At 40.5% G+C, this 26,126-nt stretch overlaps 1 protein-coding gene across 1 annotated transcript in view; it reads right to left on the bottom strand.

The window, feature by feature from the left end:
* Window positions 1-16,710: 16,710 nt before the first annotated feature.
* The window catches only part of ddr2a (discoidin domain receptor tyrosine kinase 2a), a 240,480-nt gene continuing 231,064 nt past the window's right edge, over window positions 16,711-26,126 (bottom strand). The window contains exon 17 of the mRNA XM_039734991.1: window positions 16,711-19,319. Within this exon, the coding sequence (XP_039590925.1) occupies window positions 19,188-19,319 (132 nt within the window). The 3' untranslated portion in view covers window positions 16,711-19,187. The remainder of the gene's footprint in view (window positions 19,320-26,126) is intronic.

The following is a 26,126-nucleotide window of genomic DNA, read 5'->3' as shown; positions in this document are numbered from 1 at the left end:
TCACCCTACCTCTGTGGTGTGATGCGCGTCGGCAGCAGTCCATCCAATCATAGGCGAGCTACGGCGAATCGCTAGGGACAAACCTCACCGGCGCGCGTTTTTCGAAAAAAAAAAAAGTGTAGCGACACGTATAGTGAGAATATTTCCTAATGATACTGAGCTAGAGTGTTGCGGACAGGCATGACATTAAAAAAGTTAAAACATCGCATATAATAGAAAATTCCTTGGACTTCCCCCATGAAAGCTGACATAACAAAACTCTTGTTTCCCTAATACCTGTCGCCATTGCTTGCCACCACAATTCAACATTATCTCATTTGACGTATTCTCTCAGTTCTCTGGGTGGCTTCCCGTGGAGATTCTCGGTATCCTGCTGTTTCTCGTACGCAATCATTATTACTGGCGAATGAGGTTCGATGCTGCGTTCACGAGCCCTCAAACTTCATCTTCCCTCTTTAGTGCGTTCACGTGAGCCTTCGGTCAGACTATTCGCAGAAACTAGGGGTCGCTTTTGATTTTGTTACAGTGTGCAAAAAAAGGCAATTAACGGTAAGCGGTATTTTTGTGGAAATAATTTGCCACTTATACAGAGGCAGTGGTGCAGTAGTTGGTTTCTGGACTTCTCTAGCGCCTTCAACACCATCCTACCTCTGCTCCTTAGGGAGAAGCAGACAGAGATGGGAGTAGATTCATACCTGGTGACATGGATCGTGGACTATCTTACAGACAGACTTCAGTATGTGCGTCTCGGGACCTGCAGGTCTGACATTGTGGTCAGCAGCACAGGAGCGCCGCCGGGGACTGTGCTTTCTCCGGTCCTATTCAGCCTGTATACATCAGACATCCAATACGACTCGGAGTCCTGCCACGTGCAAAAGTTCGCTGACGACACTGCTATTGTGGGCTGCATCAGGAGTGGGCAGGAGGAGGAGTATAGGAACCTAATCAAGGACTTTATTAAATGGTGCGACTCAAACCACCTACAACTGAACACCAGCAAAACCAAGGAGGTGGTGGTGGATTTTAGGCGGCCCAGGCCCCTCATGGACTCCGTGATCATCAGAGGTGACTGTGCAGAGAGTGCAGACCACTAAATACCTGGGAGTGCAGGTGGATGATAAATTGGTCTGGACTGCCAATACTGATGCTCTGTACAAGAGAGGACAGAGCCGACTAGACTTCCTTAGAAGGCTGGCGTCCTTCAACATCTGCAATAAGATGCTGCAGATGTTCTATCAGATGGTGGTGAGTGCCCTCTTCTACGTGGTGGTGTGCTGGGGAGGCAGCATAAAGAAGAGGGACGCCTAACGCCTGGACAAACTGGTGAGGAAGGCGGGCTCTATTGTAGTCACGGAGCTGGACAGTTTGACATCCGTGACAGAGCGACGGGCACTGAGCAGGCTCCTGTCAATCATGGAGAATCCACTGCATCCACTGAACAGGATCATCTCCAGACAGAGGAGCAGCTTCAGCGACAGACAGACTGCTGTCACCATCCTGCTCCACTGACAGACTGAGGAGATCGCTCATCCCACACACTATGCAACTCTTCAATTCCACCCATTGTAAACATTAACATTATACAAAATTATTGTCTGTCTGTTATACTTTCATTGTTATCAATCTTTAATTTAATATTGTTCTTTATCAGTATGCTGCTGCTAGAGTATGTGAATTTCCCCTTGGGATTAATAAAGTATCATCTATCTATCTATCTATCTATCTATCTATCTATCTATCTATCTATCTAAACAGCACAATAAATGTATTTTAATGTGATTCTATTTACCCAAAATACAATTCGATAAAAAACAATGGCATTTCGGGTTGAACAGGTTTATTTTATTCAAGCAGTGTTTCGAAAACTCGGTCCTGGGGACCACCTGTGGCTGCATCTCTCGGTCCGCCAGGCAGCAGATCGTCAGCGGAACGACAGTGGGGGTTGCAGCAAGCCGAAAGTGTTTTCAGTCGGCAGCCCGCTGTTGGCTTGGCTTGCTGGCGGCTGGCCGCTTGGTAGTTAGCGACTCATCTCGACTCGTCGGTGCTACAACGCTAGTAATAACAATCCAGCGGGTTAACATCAGTGCTCTGCTGGCTAGTCGACCACTATTATACAGTAGCTGGTGGCCCTGCGATGGTCCACTGGCAGCATTTATCAGTAAGCCATTTTGCCTCAGTAGCGGCACAAATTTTACATTTGCATGGGATGTGAAGAAAATTTCCAGGACAGGTTTAAATTAATTAATAAAAATGAATAAATAAATAATTGTCTTTACTTTTGGAAAGATTTTGCATTTTTGTATCTGCATCTAATGTAGCCATGTATTTGATTAGATTAGTTTTAATATGCATTGCAATCACCAGGGGCACTCCTGAGCCCCCAAACCACATACACAGTAATGCCCAACACGATTTTAGGTTTAAATAAAAGAAATTTATTTACCCTAATCACCCTTCCAATAATTTCCCATGCAAAGATCAGTCCCAGTACACAATACAGTTAAGTTCTTCCTCCTTCCTTCAAGAGTGTTGCCCTGTGCCTCCCGACTCTGACTCCCCAATGTGAGGTGGTGGGCTTCTTTTTAAGCTGGACCAGGAATCCCTTGGATGCAGTTCAGGGCCATATGGAACCCAGGGAGGTCCTCCCTTGACAGCACCCTCTAATGGCACCCTGGGATGCATTTCTGGATTCCACTTCCCATATATCCCTGAGGGTGTCCAAACTGGGATGCCACAGGAGGACCACTGTCACCTGTCGTATGAAGGATGGAAAGGTGCCTGACATCCGGCTTTCCGTTGGTCCATCATGTATGTAATTCCAGCCAGGAAAGAAGTTGTTTCCTCATCCAGCCCATATGCTCATCTGTCCTTCCACTCTGGCCTCTCATCCGGGTAAGAAACTATCCTTCACCATGGGCCAAGATGCCTGTTCTTCCTCTCGGGCACTAACGGCATGTATTTGGTAAACTTCCCCAAAGTTAGTTTGCGATGTTCCTTCCCTTGTTGTTCTGGGACATTAGTCAGTGTTGCACCTCAGCAATGTGCGTGTCTGCTCCTTCAATGCTTAGTGCATTGTGAAATGTGGCGTTCTAGCTTTCTAATTCTTAATGTTTTTTGATTTAACTTGTATACAGTGATCCCTCGCTATATCGCACTTCGACTTTCGCGGCTTTACTCCATCGCAGATTTTATATGTAAGCATATCTACATATATATCACAGATTTTTCCCTGGTTCGTGGATTTCTGCGGACAATGGGTCTTTTAATTTATGGTACAAGCTTCCGCAGTTGGTTTGCCCAGTTGATATCATACAATGGACGCTATTGGTGGATGGCTGAGAAGCTACCCAATCAGAGCATGTATTACGTATTAAATAAAACTCCTCAATGATATACGATATGCTTCCCGCACGGTGCTTCACATACTTAAAAGCCCGAATAGCACGTATTGATTTTTGATTGTTTGCTTTTCTCTGTCTCTCTGACATTCTCTGCTCTTGATGGAGGGGGTGTGAGCAGAGGGGCTATTCGCAAACTGGCCTAGAGGATACGGATGCTCCTCTAAAAAATGCTGAAAGACTACCTTCATATTGCTCCCTTCCTTGCAGCTGCTTTGTCGGGCAGTGGTTTGCATACTTAAAAGCCTGAACAGCTCTATTGATTTTTGATTGTTTGCTTTTCTCTCTCTCTCTCTTTCTCTGACATTCTCTGCTCCTGACACTCACTCCTTTGAAGAGGAAAATGTGTTTGCATTCCTTTAATCATTAGATGGAACTGTACAAATGTTTGTTTGCAATGTTTTAAAGTCCCTGTTTCTACAACCTCCTGTGTTTCTGTGCAAATCTGTGGCCCCATCGTGTCAATATAAAAATAACAATATAAACGTATGGTTTTTACTTTGTGGATTTTCACCTTTCGCGGGGGGATCTGGAACGCAACCCCCGCGATCGAGGAGGGATCACTGTATTTTGTATACAAAAGATAAGACAGGAAATTGTAAAGTGAGTCTGTTTATTGGACATCCATGAGCTGTGCCAAACTCCAACTCCCAGCAAACCCTGTGAGAATCCCCAGTGCCACAGCCGCCCAGGAGAGCTGCCCTCTAGCGTCCCGGGGAAGGTATTGCTTTGCTGATGCTCTCTCCCTCCATACAGTTGGTGTTCGGGCCAGGTAATGGCTATGGGCGCCCGTCACAGTGGGTTTTAACACCTATTGCAAAGAAGGCTTGGCAAAAACAGTTTCCTTGTTATTCAAGCTTGAAGAATACATACATGCTGATGTTTCAAACTGAACTTGAAGAGTATGTCAGGATGAAGCACTGACATGTGATCTATGAACACGTGTTAAAATGCAATGTGCTTTTATATTGCATTCTAAACTAACACAAAAATCATGTGCTGTAGAGAAAACAATCAATTGTTTAGTAGATATGTTTTTAATTACAAGTCACAGGAGGTTCTGCTCAAGCTTTATAACACACTGGTGAGGCCTCATCTGGAGTACTGGGACCCGTTTTGGTCTCCAGGCTACAAAAAGGACACAGTAGCACTAGAGAAGGTCCAGAGAAGAGCGACGAGGCTACAGGGGATGTGTTATTAGGAAATATTTAAAGAGCTGAGCCTTTACAGTTTAAGCAAAAGATGATTAAGAAGTGACATGATTGAAATGATTAAAATGATAAAGGGAATTAGTCCAGTGGATTGAGACTTTAAGATGAGTTCATCAAGAACACGGGGACACAGTTGAAAACTTGTGAAGGGTATTTTTCACACAAACTTTAGGAAGTTTTTCTTTGCACTGAGAACCACAGACACTTGAAATAAGTGACCCAGTAGTGTGGTTGACAGAAAGACTTTAGGGACTTTCAAAACTCGACTTGATGTTTTTTTATAAGAATAAAGTGTATAGGACTGGGGTGGCACGGTGGCGCAGTTGGTAGTGCCACTGCCTTGCAGTTAGGAGACCTGGGTTCGCTTCCTGGGTCCTTTCTGCGTGGAGTTTGCATGTTCTCCCCGTGTCTGTGTGGGTTTCCTCCGGGTACTCCAGTTTACTCCCACAGTCCAAAGACATGCAGGTTAGGTGGATTGGCGATCCTAAATTTTCCCTAGTGCTTGGTGTGTGTGTGTGTGTGTTTATGCACCCTGCGGTGGGCTGGCGCCCTGCCCGGGGTTTGTTTCCTGCCTTGTGCCCTGTGTTGGCAGGGATTGGCTACAGCAGACCCCCGTGACCCTGTAGTTAGGATATAGTGGGTTGGATAATAGATGGATGTATAGGACTGGTAAGCTTTGTTGGGCTGAATGGCCCATTCTTGCCCAGATTGTTTAAATGTTCAAATGTTCTAAATATGCCACAATAAAACAGTGACAAAATTAAACAGCCACTTGTATATGCATACATTTCAACATAGTTAACGTGTTGGACTGCATTTAATTTTGCCCCAAATAATCTCTCATCACAATTGTTCCAATATAGAGCTATTTAATATCTACACACCTACAGATCTTCTGTCAAGGGTTTCTTTGGGGGACTGACACTATTCTAATGGTCTACAAATGTTCTTCTTCTTTCGGCTGCTCCCATTTAGGGATTACCACAGTGGATCATCCTTCATGTCCTCCCTCACCACGTTCATAAACTTCCTCTTTGGCCTTCTTCTTTTCCTCTTGCCTAGTAATTCCATCCTCAACATTCTTTTCCCGATGTACCCATCACCTGTCCTCTGCACATGCCCAAACCATCTCAATCTTGCCTCTCTCACTTTGTCACCAAACTCTCGTACCTGTGCCATCCCTCTGGTATACTCATTCCTAATTCTGTCTACCCTCATTACTCCGAGCAATAATCGTAGCATCTTCAATTCCGCCACCTCCAGCTCTGCCATCATCTTCAAACCATACAACATGGTTGGTCTCACTACCATCCTATAGACCTTCTCTTTCACTCTTGCAGGTACCCTTCTATCACAAATCACTCCTGCCACTCTTCTCCAACCAGTCCACCCTGCCTGCATCTCTGCCATACTCTCCGTTGGTTTGGACTTTCAAACCCAAGTATTTAAATTCATCTACCTTCACCACCTCTGCTCCTTACAGTCACACCCTTCCACCACCTTCCCTTTTATTCATGCACATGTACTCCATCTTACTTCTACTGACTCTCATTCCCCTTATCTTCAGTGCACACCTCCAACTCTTCAGGTTCATCTTAACCTGCTGTCTACTCTCACTACAGATCACAATGTCATCTCCGAACATCATAGTCCACGGAAATTCCTGTCTGGCCTCCTATGTCAGTCTCTCCATAACCATTGCAAACAGGAAAGGGCTCAGAGCCAATCCTTGATGTAATTCCACTCTCACCTTGAACCAGGCTGTCATTCCCACCGCACACCTCACCACAGTCAATCTGACCTAGTGCATATCCTTCACCACCCTCACAAACTTTTCTGCTACTCCCAACTTCCTCATATAGTAGCAATAACTCCTCTCTTGGCACCTGTCATATGCTTTCTCTAAGTCAGAAACACAATGCAATTCCGTCTCTGTACTTCTCCATCAACACTCTTAAAGCAACTTTGCATCCATAGTCCTCTTTCCTGGCATGAAACCATCTTGCTGCTCATAGATTGCCACCACTCCTCTCAGACTAGCATCCATCACTCTTTCCCATATCTTCATGGTGTGGGTGATCAACTTTATACCACCCTGTAGTTGATCACAATATTCTTAGAAATCGCCTTAGTCAATGGGTGGGCCTCTCTGCCAGTGTCTTAAATTGGTTTGAATCCTACCTGGAAGGTAGAAAATTCTTTGTGAGTTGTGGTAGTCACATCTCAAAGACACATGATATCCGATATGGTGTTCCACAAGGCTCTATCCTGGGTCCGCTGCTCTTCTCAATCTACATGCTTCCGTTAGGTCAGATTATCTCAGGTTACAACGTGAGCTACCACAGCTATGCTGATGACACACAGCTGTACTTATCAATAGCACCTGATGACTCCGACTCTCTCGATTCACTAACACAATGTCTTACTGGTATTTCTGAATGGATGAATAGTAATTTTCTCAAACTAAATAAAGAGAAAACTGAAATTTTAGTAATTGGCAATAATGGATTCAATGAGGTTATCAGAAATAAACTTGATGCATTAGGATTAAAAGTTAAGATGGAAGTAAAAAACTTAGGGGTAACTGTTGACTGTAATCTGAATTTTAAAATCGTATATTCATCAGACCACTAGGGCAGCATTTTTTCACTTAAGAAACATAGCAAAAGTTAGACCTCTTATATCATTGAAAGATGCTGAGAAATTAATTCACACTTTTGTTTTCAGTCGACTAGATTACTGTAACGCACTCCTCTCAGGACTACCCAAAAAAGACATAAATCATTTGCAACGAGTGCAGAATGCAGCTGCTAGAATCCTAACTGGAAAAGAAAATCCGAACACATTTCTCCAGTTTTGATGTCACTACACTGGTTACCTGTGTCATTCAGGATTGACTTTAAAATACTGCTTATGGTTTATAAAGCCTTAAATAATCTCGCTCCATCTTATATATCGGAATGTCTGACACGTTATATTCCAAATCGTAACCGCAGATCCTCAAATGAGTGTCTCCTTAGAATTCCAAAAGCTAAACTTAAAAGAAGTGGTGAGGGGGCGGCCTTCTGCTGCTATGCACCTAAAATCTGGAATAGCCTGCCAATAGAAATTCGCCAGGCAAATACAGTAGAGCACTTTAAAACACTGCTGAAAACACATTACTTTAACATGGCCTTTTTATAACTTCACTTTAACTTAATCCTGATACTCTGTATGTTCAATTCTTCATAATAATTATTCATAGTGGCTCCAAAATCCGTACTGACCCCAACTCTCTCTTCTGTTTCTTTTTCCGGTTTCTTTGAGGTGGCGGCCTGCGCCACCACCACCTACTCAAAGCATCATGATGCTCCAACATTGATGGACTAAAAGCCAGAAGTCTACATGACCATCATCATCAGGTCCTTCCATGAGAACCCTAAATACAAAGAGGACTGTTTGACTTATGTTAGGTAGATTGCCCAGAAGGGACTGGGCGGTCTCATGGTCTGGAATCCCTACAGATTTTATTTTTTTTCTCCAGCTTTTGGAGTTTTTTTTTTTGTTTTTGCTGTCCACCCTGGCCATCGGACCTTACTTATTCTATGTTAATTAATGTTGACTTATGTTTATTTTTTATTGTGTCTTCTATTTTTCTATTCATTTTGTAAATCACTTTGAGCTACATTTTTTGTATGAAAATGTGCAATATAAATAAATGTTGATTGATTGATTGTAGTTACTGTAGCTCTGAGCATCTCCCTTATTTTTGAAAATCGGTACTAATATACTTCTTCTCCACTCCTCAGGTATCTTCTTGGTTTCCAAGATTTTGTTAAACAATCTAGTTAGAACCTCTACTGCCATCTCACCTAAACATCTCTATGCCTCCACTGATATATCATCTAGGCTAACTACTTCTCCACCTTTCATCCTCTTCACAGCTCCCCTTGCTTCAGCCTTGCTGATCCCCAGTACAAATACAATGCAAAAATCACGATAAATGCAAGGTAACAAATTGAGTAATAACAAACAGACAAATGAACACCTGAATAAATTATTAATTGTATCACTTTAATTTTTACACATATATGTTTTTAACATGACATTTTTGCATAATGTGCATAAAAGATTATCTTTTGCAAATTACAACTGTTAATTAAACCCATAAGAATACACTTTGATTTTTCTTAGAACTGTCAAAAGAAAACATCGATTTCTCGCTTTCTCTGCACTACAACCCCCCTTACATTGTAACAAATCTTTCCACGCAGACTCCGTATATTAAAATGGAAGCATAAATATTCACAAGGTATGTACAAAAAGAAGCAATTCAAAGGCAAGACTGGAGGTGAAAGAAGATGTACCGTTAACTGTCTTTGCTGTGGTGTATTCTGTTATTGGAGGCAGTCACTTCAAAAATAAAGTGACCCCATTAAATAATGTAACCCGACTGAAAATACATGTGCTAATCTATTTAAAAAGGAAACAAATAAAAAGGATCCTTAGATAAAATGACAGCGGCCGGCTGGTGTACCCAACCACAGAGCTTTTCACTGAGCCATTGTCCCATTCTTTGACATATCGGTTTGCCTTTTCTGGTTTTCATTGTTTTCATGTGTGATGCTTTATTGTCTTTGTGTTCATTTTTGGTTATTTACAACTTTTTTTTTTACTTTTTGAACATTTTTCAATTTACAGTATATGTCTGTAGAATCTCAGAATAATATAATTAAAATCCATAAATTAAAAAAAAAAAAAAATCACACTATATAATCAGACAGAATATGGAAGTACTCTATAAAAGATAACGCATACTTTAAGGATTTTTCATTTATTTACATGACAAAGCCTTGAAACCCTGAAACTCAAAAGTAGAAGAACAAAAGTTGTACATTGTATTGAATGCCACTCAACTATTGATTTTTAATCTGAATTTAACTGCGTTTTCTGTCCAGGTTCTCCAGAATTGGTGTTTATTGTGTAATGCGTTCATTTTTGTCTAATGTCGTTAAAGCAAGAAAACGTTCTACTTTCTCATCTTTGTTCTTTAAGACTTCAAAGTGAGAATGTATAAGCTAATTGAAACAGTAAAGTTTAGTCATTTGTAAACGATGCCAGATAATGTTCATCGGATTTGAATCAATTGAGAATGTACACCACTCAGATTCAGTGTAGATAAAATGTTATCACCCCTTGGACGTTTTCACATTTTATTGCTGTAGAACATTGAAGTAGAGAGGATTTAATCAGGATAATCAACAGAAGATGACTCCCTAATGTCAAAGTGAAGACAGATCTCTGTAAAGTGCCCTAAATTAACTACAAATATAAAAACACAAGATAATTAATCACATAAGTATTCACCCCCACTTAACATGACATCCCTAAATCAGCCCATTGGTTTTAGAAGTCACCGAGTTAGTTCAATGGAGACCCCCTGTTTGGGGTTTCTGTTGATTAAAGTCTAAATTTGGATAAGAATACATACTGTATAACAAGCTGGCTGAGTTTGCAGATGATACCAAGCTAGGAGGATTGGTAGAAAATCTGGAATCAGTCGAATCATTACAGAGAGACATGGACAGCAGAAAGGCTTGGGCATGATTTGTGGCAGATGTAATACTTTACATTTGCTGATGTCAGAAGTAAAAATGTAAGATTTGAATACATAATGGGAGGAATGAAAATCAAAAGTATACCTTATGAGAAGGACTTAGGAGTCTTAGTGGACTCGGCACTATCAACTGCCAGACAGTGTTCAGAAGCCATTATCAACTGTAAGTTTCTATTATATTCATGAAGTGTTTGGTTCTGTATGGAGTTCTTTCTGTGTTACGTGTTATGTATGGCAATAAATGTCCTGGAGGGGCCTCCATGCTCTATCAGACAACTGATATTATGATTACCACAAACTTATGGCCTCTTAAGGCCCAGTCATATTATACAAATTTTCCAGCAATTTTCAATTGCAGATTTCATTTACATAATCTTAGCAAGTTGGGACAGTTGTGCTACAATGGCCGACAGCTGCATAGTTTGACATTCTCAAAGACTCAACCCGATAAAATGAAACGGGTTTGATTTTGTCTTAAGTCGTAGGGTCGGGCTCAGTGTATACAAGAACTGACGACAACCAATGAGCACTCGCCCTCAAGGTCAATGCACGCAATGAGGGGGGAAGTTAGGAAATGGGATGCGACTGCTCAATACTGGACCAATGATGTCACCAATCCACTCTTCTCTGGCGATTTCTTTATAGACAAGTGTGTCGTTTCACTGAATGATGTTTTCAATGCCTACACATGAAGGAGTACTTTTCATTATTAAAAGACCCTTTAAGTATCATCAGAGGATTTAAAAGCGAGTGGTCTAGTCTGACTGTCTCGATCCTAAAAGTGCAAAGTATTGATTTTAGGTAACTAAAGTATCCAAATCTGAAGTTTCAGAACACCTCAGTTTTTTCATTTTTTCCTCAAATTTAATCAGTTGAAATGCAATGAATGACCTACAATGATGAAAAGTTAAGCAGTAAACTGCTAAAGTTTAGGTTAGCAAAAGCAAGAAAAAACCAAAAATTCAGAATATTACAATAGTCAGGGAACAACGAACAGATTACAACATACGGATGTTCTGCATCAATTAAAGACAATTAATCCTTGCAAGTTGAAGCAAACAATTTGCACAAGTGTCCCAGCTTCTGTCGATTACTTAAAAAGCAGAGTTGAAACAACAAAAATAGAAAAACTGAGATGTTTTAAAACTTTTGACTGGTAATGTATACTCTGTGATGTAATCTGATGAGTTTTTAGTGGAATTAAGAAAAGTAACATGTAGCTCCACATTTTACTTAATAAAACAATATTGGCAGATGCAAAATGAAGAATTAGGTCACAAAAAATAAGCCTTTTCCACATCCAGAGGATTGTACAAATTCATAAGACTTCCAACTTGGGATCCACACCTCTATTGTTTCAAAGCATGATGGACCACATTTTAAAACTGTATGATCAATAATCAGATGTGTGCCTAGACAATGCTATCCTCTTCAGGAATGACTGGGAACCCCATCACTTGCAGCACCAGATAATAGTGTAGCATGAAAGAGGCTGACAACAAACTCCAAAAAATGTTAATGTGAAATATCTGAAACCCGCTATCATGTACGCCATTACTCAGGAGCCAAGTCAGAAACCAGAAAAGAAACCTAGTGATAGGGCCTACTTGAATAGGAAGCTAACTACACTAAAGAGAATCAATACAAATATAGGGTGGTCCAGATCTAATTATGCAATTTTCATTATGCTATAACTTATTAAGTTTATTACATAGAAAATCACTCGAAAAATCCCGGACCATTGAGAAGTGTGCAAACTGATGACACGAAGAATCATCTTCGTGCCAAACTGCAATCGTCCTTGCATAAATGAAAGTCATCCAGACCATCTGGATCTGCATAATTAGATCTGGACCACCCTGTAGTACACACCGAGGGATGGGGCATCGTGAATTTATAATGTTACTTCCATGATGTCAGTAGTCCCACTTACGTGCTGACATACCACGCTCTGACAATCTCGAGTACCAAGAAAAATAAGGCAGGAATAACATGAAGCTCTTTCAAACAAAGTATACCTCAAAAATAAACGTCTTAAATGGAACCTACTTGTCAGAAGACAACAAAATATACAAAAATATACACTATGCAAGCTTTCGGGGCAACTCAGGCCCCTTCTTCAGGCAAGATTTGCCTGAAGAAGGGGCCTGAGTTGCCTCAAAGCTTGCATATTGTAATCGTTTTAATTGTCCAATGGCTCTTCTCTACATTCATAATGGCTAACACGGTACAACACCCTAGTACTACAAAAATATACACGTAAAAGATGCTTAATACGAATATGAACAGTGAATTTCCTTTGACTAGTCTGTGAATTTTCCTTAATCAGGCCATGAATCCTACTGCTTGTCATCACAGATCTCTCCATGTTTGCTGGTTGTCACCCATCATCTTGACATGGAGTGTGTTTACGTAACGGATGCAAAACTGGAATCATTTGAGAAACCCGGTTAGGAGAGAATCCTGGTTTCTTGAAATCTTCCGTTTTCATACACAAGTCCTCTGAAGAAGCTGTCCCTTAGCAAAATGCTCCAATGTCATTAAACTGCACAAAAAAAGACCTAAACATCAACAACTGGCCACCGTGAATTTGAAAACTAGTATGAAGCCTGAGATATATGTTCGGCTCCTCAACCTAAATGTAGCAATTTCTGAAATACTGAGAAAGATTGTTTCAAAAATGAGAAGGAATAACGTGATCGCCCAAACACTTGCTTCCATATTTGTAGATGCTTCCACTGTTTTCTATTTCTGGCTGCTGGATGCGTGTGTGAATCAAAGGCTGGTGACAATGAATGGAGGGATAACTTCAGGATGTCACGAAGTGCCATAAGGACTGCAATGTGATGAGCCTGGATCTAGTGACCATGCATGCACCTCTGATCTGAGAGACTCGAGTTGCTGTTGCTCTTTATAGAGCAATATCTACCCTCTATATATAAAATCCTAAGCCTAAAAGTGCAAAGGTGACGTTTTTATGTCACATTTTTTGTCATGTGTTAAATCGGGCTTATTTTAACACCTACATATATATGTTTGGTAACATTCTTTACAGAGTTTATCGAACTTTAATGTGATGTTAGATTTTCAGATTCTTATTTTCCGTTTTTAAATTATAAACTACAAAATATCAAGAACTCATGTCTCGCGAGATGTGACTTTGTGACAAAAGATTTAACCACACCCAGGGCCAGAAATAAAAGACAAAGAGTAGGACAGCTGCTGTGCAGGCTTTTAAATGTTCGAAAGGGCCACGCGAGATGAAGATCGAACAAAGAGGAGGTAAAAAACAAAAAAAAAACTATTTGTTTCCCGTTGTATCACCATTTAAGAGGGGGTTTCGGAGGAGCAGCTGGGTCTCCTTGGGGTGCGTTCAGCCCCCTCTTCACAACATGAGCAGCAGAGATGCAAAGTGGCTGGTGCATAGCACAGAAAATGAGGGTTTGCAAGCAAAGCCAGCAGGGGGTAAGCCCCCTAGTACAATATATACTCCTTTATGAGTTTTAGCATTAGGGTGCTTTCAATGTCTCCCCAAAAATGCGTGAATATATTGTTATCCGCTCCTTAATTGCTGCTGCCACTGGCCACATTCAGATGTTCAGGACATAACTGTCCACAACTGTGCACAGACTATGAAATTGTGCCACCCAGTTAAGAGTACACATGGTCATATAACCAGGTTACTCGTAGGCAAATCTATCCGTGTTAACCTGCTTTCTCAGAGACCAATAGTGCAGTTTTTCTAACCACAATAAGCATTTTGGAAGCCAAGTTTTGGATTATTAAAGTGCATGTTGTGAGAGAATAACTTGGAGGTAACAATAATTAGGCATTTTTCTCTGCAGTGCATATTGAAATGTATAAGCATTTGTTTTAGAAAGGTCACGAAGAGTACTACTGAAATGGTTAAGTAAATAAAAGAGAAGAAAGTACCAGGAAAATGGTTGACGTAATACACAAAATGTACCGGGAGATGATTAAGAGATCAGTAGATGTAACCGGACAGACTGGACAGTTGTCACATATATAAATATTTAAATGGTAATAGCAGAACCTAAGAGATATGAGAAGAACAAGAGTGTGGTAGAATTGACTTATTTGGATACATTATTTGGGTGTAAACCAATGAACCAATCAGAGTAAATGTATGCATTAATCAGCACTGTTATGTAAATTCAATTGTTTATAAAACAGACCTCTGCCCTTACTTTTTTAATCTTTCTGTAACAAATTCTTGTATTGAATGCTCCCTCTTCAGCATTTGTTGAAGAGATAATTAAAGATGCAATGGATAAGCTTCCTCCTGCCTGATTTCTAACTCAAAGAGGTTTTCTGAAACTTGTCCTAGTTCAGGATAAGTTTCTTTCTTTCTTTAATTAGCAGTCTTTGAATTCTACTACAATGCAAACGCATTCAGTGTTGATTTACTGATGCATACAGTGCTCACGTCCACAAATTTGTCAGCCTAAACGCACTGCGTTCATTAATAAACATCTGCAGTGTCACACTCCTTGGCCCACTTTTTTCCGTACACCTTAGTTGTGCCCATTGTTCTTCTACGCGTTACCCACATGCAACTTTCCTTGGCAATTTTAGTCACCTAGCTACTTGTTATTCATGGGATGCTTGAAGGCATATAATTATGCGCGGTCCTAAGAGTGTTTCATTGTTCAGTCCGGTCATTTGCTTCCTAGCAGTTGGAATTAGTGTTCTTGTGTTTGCTCCTGCTTACAAATTCCATCGCTAACCCAGTAAATGTACGTCTCTGTCCCCCTTTTTGGTATTGTCAACCTTATGCTTGCATTCTCCTTTAACTCGTATTGGTCACTTTTAAGCTAATAAACTCTCCACTATTTCCAGTTATGGCTTATTATTCACTTGATGCTACTTCCACAAATGCTGCTTTTCAGTTATAATCAGGAACCACAATGAGGCTGACAGCCTGGTCCTGAGTGTTTTTCCACTGCAATAAGGCACTTGGGAACCTGGCCTGGACTTTGGCCTATGGCTATACCTTTTATGCAGGGCTGTCTTAACATATGGGCACTGGCTGGTGACCCCTGGAACATAGGGGCCAACAATGTTTCTGATGCCTATGTATGGTTTGTGTCTAGCTATCAAAACAGGGGCCCCAACGTACTACTTTGTTTGTGGACCTATGATGATGTTAAGATGACCCTGCTTTTAGCTCCATTTTGTTTTTTCACACTGTGTTTCTTTTAGTTAAATTATTATTATTATACTTTCCCTGAGGCAGGGGGACCCTGATATCACTGTTGCTGGGACCATCGTCTGCATTTATTTAGTGTTGAGACAGGTGGTGCCAGCTATGGTTCACTGATTGTCGAGGAGTGCTTTTTGTCTGAGAGAATGTTCTTTGGATTTTGCTAGAACTTTGATTGTTTTGCTTCTGGTTTAAGGATTTTGATTATTGGGTTTCAACGGTTGCCTAGGATTGCAATTTTAGGAATATCCTTTTCTCTTTTCCCTATTTGACTTATTTTTGTTTATATAAATAAATAATGTATAAAGATTCTTTGTCTATATATACTGTATCAAGCCAGTGTTTTACGGTCATCCTCTCCTCGAAAAGTTATTTTTGGTATATTTTGGGAATATTTAAAGTAAATGTTGAACTTTTTATGCCAGAATCCAATTTTTGCCAGTGGAGACAGAATCCTACTATGGAGGTTTAGGCTGGCTGCCTGGGGTGAGGCTACATCTGGTCAAGTTGGTGAAAGTCCTGGCCTGCCTTTTGAGAGTTTTACAAGGCCTCACACCATTTTGTCATGTTTGCATCAGCATGCTGTTAATGAAAATTAAATGCTGATTGAATGTGTCCACGTAGATAAGTTACACCATCTTTGATAATAACATTAACTCAACAACAAAAATTAATTTCTCTGTTACGAAAACTCTAAAGACAAATCATTCACTCTAGTACGCTGATCACTTCAACCGCAGGAACTTGGGTAGGAGCAAACTACAATGAGCTGGACGTGATATATCCAAATAATAATGTCACTAAATACAGACATCTGGTAGAATTGAGCAGATCTGACCACATGTTACTGCCACTCATAAGCCTTGTGATGGACGGCCAACAGCTCAACCCGGCCAGGACGCCCCTGAAGTGGAAGGATGGGGGAAGGCAGCTTTTTCAGGACATTGTCTCCCCCAAAACTCTAGATGGCAGCTCCCCTGGAGTATAGAAGTGCCCTGGTTTCCCGCAGGGCATTCTGGGACTTGGGAGTCCGGTTTCTCAGCCCTGTTGGGTAAACTGGGTGCTGCCAGGGGGAGCTATTAAAGGACCGGGGGAGTCATGCTTCCCTTACATGCCCGGAGTACTTGGAAGTCATGAGGACGGAAGCCCCACAGTACTTCCGGGCTGATTAAAGACTTGGGATTCTGCGTCTGACCCGGAAGTGCTGGCAAGTCACGTGGGTGGAAGAGTAGGTGCACTTCCAGGTCAAGAACTATATAAAGGACTAGTGGACACCCAGCAAGCGAGCTGGAGTTGGGAGGAGTGTGACAGAGCTTGCTGGGAGGTGTAGTGGTGAGAAGAATTGTGTTTTTGTTTCGATTTAATGGTATTTTTTGTGGCTGTGGTGTTTTAAAGGCACATTACAAGGAGGCAAAAGAAATTAAAATACTTCTGGGTGATTTTACCCCGTACTGTCTGGGAAAAAGGTGGGCAACAGTGCCATCTAGTGCCCATATATTTACAGCCTGTTATAAGACAGAAGCAGCTCTCTTATTATCCAAGCCAAACGTTCTTGTTTGTGTTTGGGGAGGTTGTGGTTTGTTATATTTATATTTTAATTGGGCATGTATACATGTTTAATTTATCCTTGGGGAAAAATATAGTATTAATTATCTGTCTATCTAATACACTAGCAAGGTTTATATTATATGTTATATGATTGGCATTGCCCATTTTTACACCGTGTATTTATTAAAATTTTTTTAGCTGATACTCTTAATAGCCACCCTAGTCTTATGTGTACCTCCAGAAGAATGAGTCAAAAATTGAATTTTTGTCAACAAGAAAAAATGTTATTACATGCAACAGAAATACGCAATTATCAGAACATCAGCATAAATACGTAGGAAAGGTCCATCTAGTATCTGCTGCTGTACTTTAGTACACATCATTAATGTGATACATTTGGAAACGCTGTCACCAATCCAAAGCTCAGTGATGCCACTGGGAGAGTACAAGTGTGTTTCTTTGTGCACTTTGATTATGTTTTTTTTCTGTTGCTTGTGCATGAGAGGGTAGAATATCAATGTCTGACCCGCATGACGGACATGGCCATTATGTTATTGCAGGCTATCACAGCGCAAGGCTTAATGACTTCCGCATTTCTCCTTGACATGAACAGCAGTTGCAGCAATATGAACAATGCTTAGGAGGCTAATGTTTTTCTTGTCTTATATTTGACTGCAATCATTTTGCTTTTTTGCCACACACCTACTTGCACCACACTGAAGCTTCAGGCAACTGAATTCACTAGGTATATCACGGCGGTTTGATCGTACAGTGCAGTATGCATCGTTTTCGCTATCCGCTGATGACCAATTAACTTTACCATCACAAGCACTTGATTCAATTAATGGCTTTAATTTCAGTTTGTCCTGACACTGGCTTTACAGCTTCTTGTTTACACCACATTATTTTCTGGTTGAAAGCTCTGCCTCACTCATTAATATTGTTGAATCATGTTAGAGTTTTAAAACGCATAGAACTATTCCTGTCTTTGTGCAGCATAGTGTTATTTTATACACTAGATGGCAGCAGAATACTGTCCTGAAAGTTATTTGGGCTTAACAATGTAAAGCAGATCTTTACATGTCACCTTGAATCTGAATCGGGCTTAACCATACTTACATAGAATTCTGAGACCATGTAATGCTCAGGGTTAACACCAAGTGACTCACAAAAACACTTTTATAATAAAATATTTTCTCAAATTGCTACCTTTGGAGTCCTATCAGGTTAATTGACTTGCCGACAATTACACAGAGACGTCAGTGGTGGAGTCTGAAGCTTTGATACAACTAGCCCCTAAGGGACCATAGTGTCTTCCTCTTTCTACTAATCAGTAATGATTCAATAATGAAACAATAAAAATATTTTAAGGACAGTAAATAATAAGAGTTCTACAGTTCCTTCAACCAGAGGGAGATCGTACTTTATGCCTGATGCTCTGACTTTCCTAATACCCTAAGTGAAGATTAAAACTGGATTGAAAATAACTGAATGCATACACAAAGAGATAGTAATAACTATTATTAACAAGACACTTTAAAATACTGTTCGATTATGATAAGTGAATATTCATGTTTTGTACCTGAAATAAAAATGGCAGTTTTAAAAAATGCCAGGGAAGAATACTTTTTGCTAGTTTCTATTACTGAGATAAATTGCATTTTGTTGGTTCTTCCCATCATGGTTCTGTCAACAGTAGTCAAGTAAGGTGCATCACTAAAGAAAAAGTTTCATGTGTTTTTGTGAATAAATCCAGTTATCCCAAAGTATGTTGTTTAAAGTAGATAGAAATTAAATCTCATATAAAGGCCCAATATATCAACTGTACAAATTAGCAACGTGTCTTCTCAACATGTTGCTGGTTTCATGAATGGCTTCCTGGGTACACTTATGGTAGATAGAAACGAATATAAGGTGGTCTGCGTCTTCACCTCCCAGTGACTACTGCCACTTGGATTTTTTTTCACTCTCTGTTTGTCCCATTTCTGCTCGACGCGTCCGCTCCTTCATATTCATCATGCAGGTAATCACAGGCTGCCTACACATCATCATCATCATCATCCATGTGAAAGTTACTCCTCCATATGGACTGATGATCACCTTTGATTGCCACTTCTTGTCTTCCAGTTCTCATATGCACAAACTAAGCACTGTACAAAATTAAATTCTACATGAGGCCGCTAATTAGTCCGCTTTCAGGCAAATGCCCCCTAGACCATGCAGTTTAGGAGCGTGCGATGGATGTCTTGAAAGGATGGTCGTTCCTTTGTGTCTCGTCTCCAGCAACAAAGCATTAGCTTGTAGACAGGATCTGGACAAATGGCTGGCTGGGGTAAATAGACCTAGATTAGTAAAAGAAAAGAGAAGAACGTTAGGTGGCTGCGGAAAACTTATCATTTAAGCTATGGCTTACTAAACTCTGTTTTTCTCCCCCTTAACCAAACCCCGTTTCAGAAATCAATACAACTTGTTGATTAAAGATGACACCATTTTAGAATCCTGTTTGGTTTTCTAGGCCCAGCGTTCCCTCTGCTTCCTGATTTCTTATATTTCTAACTTATTAAGATGGTTTGGCTCGTCCTTACATATTTGTCTGGTGTACTTTGCCATTTTGATCTGATATCAGTTTATCCTTGATTTGTTTTTCTATTGTTAGAAAATAGTTTTGCTGTTATGAATGGACATCTTCTCCTTGTGCAGCTAATGTCAGATCCATATGCTTTGACCCATCCATCCTTTCGTTCACCTTCCCAACCACCCATTTCATGGCAATTCAATCAAATTCCTTGTTTGCATGAATAGCCGGAGGCTACACCAACACCACTAGGATAAAACTACAAACGTCAATCCATTGTAGGCCACCGTAATGCACACACCTATAATCACCAGTACAATCAATATACAACCCTATTACTGAAAAAATGGGGACGCTGTGTAAAATGCAAATAAAAACAGTAGGTGATGATTTGCAAATCATTTAAACTCATATTTAATTGAAAACAGAAAAACAGAGACAAAATATCAAATGTTGAAACTGAGAAATGTTACTGTTTTATGAAAATCTAGCTGTTCCTCACGGCTCTGCTCACTTAGTAGTGAAACAAACTTTAAAAATCAATAAACAAAAAGGTATTACTAGCTAAGCAAATACAGAGGTAAACCGACTCCCCCTTCTCTCAGCCCACAGCCTCTGTCTTGGATTAGTGTGAAAATATCACTCCTGCGCTAAGAGAGAAGTTGCAAAATCATCTGAAATTTTCAAGCAAATTCTAGAAAAAAACCCGATCTAAATCCATTTTGCAGTTCTCTCATTCACTAGCTAAGCGAATGTAAGATAGATAGATAGATAGATAGACAAGGCACTATATGATAGATAGATAGATAGATAGATAGATAGATAGATAGATAGATAGATAGATAGACAAGGCACTATATGATAGATAGATAGATAGATAGATTATTAATCCCAAGGGGAAATTCACTTAATCCCGCAGCAGCATAATGATGCAAAAAAAATATGAAATTAAAGAGTACTAAAAATGCATGTAAAACAGACAATAACTTTGTATAATGTTAACGTTTACACCCCCTGGGTGGAACTGAAGAGTCGCATAGTGTGGGGTCTCCTCAGTCTGTCAGTGGAGCAGGACGGTGACAGCAGTCTGTCTGTCACTGAAGCTGCTCCTCTGTCTGGAGATGATCCTGTTCAGTGGATGCAGTGGATTCTCCATGATTGACAGGAGTCTGCTCAGTGCCCGCCGCTCTGCCACGGATGTCAAACTGTCCAGCTCCGTGCCAACAATAGAACCTGCCTTCCTCACCAGTTTGTCCAGGCGTGAGGCGTCCTTCTTGTTTATGTTGCTTCCCCAGCACACCACCGCGTAGAAGAGGGCACTCGCCACAACTGTCTGATAGAACATCTGCAGCATCTTATTGCAGATGTTGAAGGACGCCAGCCTTCTAAGGAAGTATAGTTCGCTCTATCCTTTCTTTCTTTCTTTCTTAGATATGCCCCGAGGCTGGCATGTGAGTGAGGAGGGTCCCACCCCCCTCAACTTGGCATGCTGCGTCTCTCTCGGATTTGTGCAAATAAATCGGTACTTCAAGCAAACTATGATACTTCGCGCAATGAGAGAAGTCACAAAATCAACCAGAATGTTCAAGCAAATTATAGAAAAACACCCGATCTAAATCCGTTAATGTGTTAACCTAATGTGTTAGGCGCATGAATAATATTACAGTCAAGAAAATTCAAGCACTCCAGCTCCTCACACTCTGTCCATTATAATGCTTAAGTTAAATGCAGGATAGATTGTGTCTAACAACCCAATCAACTATTGGCTGCGTTTATTCAAAAGCTTGAACGCAGTCTATATTGTATAGCTGAGGTGATATCATAACGATAAAATTTCCACAATTAGATATTTGTAATTAGAAATGAAGAAACACTCTGATATTCCATCCATCCATTATCCAACCCACTATATATCCTAACTACAGGGTCACGGAGGTCTGCCACAGCCAAACCCAGCCAACACAGGGCGCAAGGCAGGAAACAAACCCCGGGCAGGGCGCCAGCCCACCGCAGGGCACCCCACTGATATTGACAGACAAAATTTAGCACTAGATAGGAAAAGCTGTCTTAGTCAAAAGAAAAGATGGAATAATAAGCTAATAATAATTAATTAAGTTTATATAGCGCTTTTCTCACTACTCAAAACGCTACAGTGGGTAGGAGACCACTTAAACCCCCACTAATGTGCAGCATCCACTTGAATGATGCAACGGCAGCCACTCTGCAAATGTATGCTCACCACACATTAGCTGATAGGTGGTGAAATGGTGAGAGGCAGAGCCAGTTAGAGACCGGGGATGATTAGGGCGCCACTAGGCAGTGGTGGGCAGTTTAGCCTGGTCATCGGGATACACCCTACTCTTTACAAAGGATACCCAGGGATCTTTTATGACCACCGAGAGTCAGAACCTCGGTTTTATGTCTCATCTGACAGCTCAGTGCCTCAAATCACTGCATTGGGCTATTAGGATCCACATTCTGACCACAGGATAAGTGGATAACTGCTGGCCACACCAACACTTCTAGCAAAAACCCAAGTGTTTCCTGGTTGGTCATCCATCCGAGTACTGACCGGGCCTGAACATACTTAGCTTCAGGTGAGTGACCACTTCTGAAGTGCATGTGGTATGGCTGCTGAACAGGAAAAATAGGAACAACTGACAGACACCTTCATGCCACCTAGAATCATCATGAAGGTAAACATTATTGAAAATATTTCTCCAAGCTTGAGGAACAATGAGAGAAATGTTTGGAGATGAAATAATATTGAAGATTTTCTTAATTTCATTTTTAAGGGGAGCATAGATGTGCCACCTTGCATTCCGGGCACAGGGGTTTTGTCTGTTAAATGTTAGGGAAAGAGAGATTTTTCTTTATAATTAACTTACAGTGGGTGTACTTTTCCTATATGTTATGACATAACAAATCATTTGTACTCAGAGTCCATTAGCGCAATGCACACGTTATGTTAATTTACTGGCTTACCAAAAGTTGAATGCCTTTGGGGGAAACACACAGTATATATTGTCACACAAATGCAATTAGGAGTCAGCTTAAGGTCTCTGGTGATGGCAGTTACCCATTGAACCAGGGGTTGGCGCTGTGTGCTAATGCCTTCTCTCTTTGTCCCACTGCAGAACGGAAGACTGATGGCCGTCCCATCTCTAATGTCACTTTTTTTGTCTGCTCTCCTGGACTCACCCCTAACAGCCTGGAACTAATATGACCAGCAGTTTGGCCATTTTGAGTTAGTTCACCATTGGTCCTCTCTCTGAAAAGATGTCCGCTTTATCTTTGTAAAATGATTATTTCCTTTTTGATTTATTTTCAGCATATGGGATCACAGAGGTACCCCGTACTTTTTTCTGTGTCTGCTTCTTGTTTTACAACGTTAGATTTGACACTTTGAAGAATGGTGTGATATTTTAGTGTATCACTGTTCCAGAGTAGACTAAATGTAGTGAGTCAGTTTTCGCTTCATTAGATTGGGTCTTATGACTAGCAGGCTACGTTACTTATGATAAAATATCAAATGTACAAACATGCAGTACTGCCAGGAATTTGAACCTGCTGGGAAATGGTCCTCAGTCCTTCTGCTTTGGATATCCACCTATTGGAGTGTTGTGGTGTGAAATTTAGTATATAAGTTGATAAATATTTTTTATGTCTTTATTTGTAACTTAGACAGAGCAAATGTAATATTAGTGTTATATCATTGATATTTGGCTAACCACCCCAGTTCCCCCCCCCACAGCCTTTAAGGACTGAGTCTTTGTAATTTTATGACATGGTCGGGGGGAAAGTGTCTAAAGCCAGTTTGGCAAGTGATTCTCTTCATGCCTCTCTCTATCATCCCCCTCAAGAAAGCCAAACTACCTAGCTGGAAAGCATGAGCTCAAGAAATGGTTTTTGGGGGCAGGTGTGAAAGGTACGGTGTGCCCCCTATTGGTCTGAAGTATGGCTGTTTGGGATTGGCTTGAATCAGAGGCCATTCTGTGGCATGACGCCCTATTGGTGTAAGGATTTAGACAAAGAATGTACACATTTTCTTGCTTTACACTCCCTCCCTCTCTCTTTCTCTCACCATCATAATGAATGAGCATCTCACATACCATGAACTGAAAAGAAGAGCACACTGAGAAGCACAACTCGGCAGCCATATTGAGACAGGCATGCGGCCTCTCCTGAAGAAAGCCATAAAATGATGACATTTAAGTAACTACAAGTTTGTGTGCCGCTCGAAACTACACATCAGGATTTATCACATTGTATAGTTGCCAATATTCACTTGTATTTTGCTTATTTGTTATTATTTTTGAATATTATCAACAATATATTATTTAAGTTGTAACTTAACTGCTTCTTGTCTTTTACACTGTGTAATCACCATGAAGTTATAGATGGGAAGGGAAGGTGGGGAGAAGTTATGAAGTACAATCTATACTAATAAAAGGCAAAGCCCTCACTCACTCACTCACTCACTCACTGACTCACTGACTCATCACTAATTCTCCAACTTCCCGTGTAGGTAGAAGGCTGAAATTTGGCAGGCTTATTCCTTACAGCTTACTTACAAAAGTTGGGCAGGTTTCATTTCGAAATTCTACGCATAAGGGTCATAACTGGAAGCTATTTTTCCCCATATAATGTAATGGAGTCTTGAGTTGGAGATGGCCGCGGGGTGCGGAGTTTCGTGTGACATCATCACGCCTCCTACGTAAGTACGTAGAGCACAAGGAAGAACTCCAAACAGCGATCAGCACAAAACGCCATTTCACAATTGAGAAGGCAGAAAAACATTATGAAGCAAATGATGCATACAAGCATATTCATAAGTACAGCTACTGCGGAAACAAAGCACGGCGTGAACCGTAAGTTTATATTAAATTAAGTTCATAGGCTACCACTAGCGTTTGTAATTTAGTGCCTGCCCATATAAGGCCGTCCATCAGCGGCAATCCAATACAAACACTGCCGGTAAATATTCACGTGTGAAGGACTGTGCTTATGCAGAGGAAGATGAGATGGTCAGGGTGGTGTTTGGCACAAACTCATTGAAACTGCGAGAGAAACTTTTAAGTGCGGGTCTTAGCTGACATTACGAGATGGCACCAGTACAGCTGGGAACCTTCGATGCAAGAACACCAAGCGGCTCACGTGAACTGGCGCAGTGCACAGACAAAAGCAACAGTTCCAAAGAGTGCTGAACAAAACCGAATTACACAATTGAGAAGGCAGCAAAAAAATATGAAGCGTCTTATACATACAATCATATTCATAAGTGCAGCTACTGCGGAAACAAAGCACACGGTGGAAAAAGTGAATGTCCTGCTAAAGGAAGACAGTGTAAAAAAAAACCCGTGCATGCAGTTTGTCACATCACAGATAAAAAGGAAGACGAGCTGTTTATTGATGCAGTAAGGAACTAATCGATGAATGAAACCTCTTATCTTTACAACGATTGACAAACACGGAATGTAACTTGAACACATCCTACAAATACGAGCCTGATTGAAAGAAATAATGATAATCAAATCCTTGATGACAGCAACATTCAATAACACTCACAAAACAATTACTGTATATTGACAATCATGTTACGTTATTTTTAAAATGTTCCCTTTTCTTTTCATAACTTCTACTTCTCCACTGCGATACGGGTATATATATAAATGTATATATATACCCGATCTACAATACATACTTTAGCATAGACAAGCCACACGCTGTGGCTAATTGTAGAGTCTTAAGCCTCTAACGCCGACATTGAGGTTCGATTCGAGAGGGATGTACTGACTATGTGTGCGCTACCGATTCATTTTACCTTCGCATCTCCTTGGTTTGGGACGTATGAAAAATATTAGGTTAAGCAGAATCATGTTACGTTATTTTTAAAATTTTCCCTTTCTTAGCACAAGCACAGCTGAGAAGCTTCGATGCATGTACTCCATAACGCGTTAAAAATAACGCATTTAATCACACTTTCAATTCCAAGCAAGCGGGAACTTTTGTCAATGCATGATTTCCTGGTACATCCATTACACTGATGCACACATCACAGCTACAAAAATGTTAGAGTCGGAATAAAGCGCGTTCTACGACTGATCATTTCGACTTCCAGCGAAGCCTTGATAAAAGCATGGTTTTGTGCACACTGAAAAGCAAGCAAAATTAGATGCATTACAGAAAGCGGACTTTGTGGCTCTTACTGGGGATCATTGGACTTCCGTGACCGTTAGTAATTCTAAATACATCTAATTACAAAATGTTCAATGATCACACTGTTTTAGCCTAATGTACAAAATAATTTTGGCTAATGTTACTCAGAGTTTAAAGAGTAAGCTGGTCAAATTACCTTTTATGTTTCTGACTTATTTTTTTAAGAAGAAAAACTGCACTTTATGGTGAAATTTTGGTTATTATTATTTAAAGACAATACTATTCTGCAAATGTACTTAAAGTACTTAAACTACCACTTTATTTTTAAGTCTGCCCAATTTTAACCAGGGATGATATTTTTGTTTCTGTTTTGAATTCAAATGCAGTTTAAAGGCTTTTTTTTCAGAAATTAAAA

Source organism: Polypterus senegalus, chromosome 14 (genome assembly GCF_016835505.1).
Source record: "Polypterus senegalus isolate Bchr_013 chromosome 14, ASM1683550v1, whole genome shotgun sequence".
NCBI classification, from domain to species: domain Eukaryota; kingdom Metazoa; phylum Chordata; class Cladistia; order Polypteriformes; family Polypteridae; genus Polypterus; species Polypterus senegalus.
Note: the sequence above shows the minus strand (reverse complement) of the source record. Positions and strands in the feature narration are given on the sequence as shown.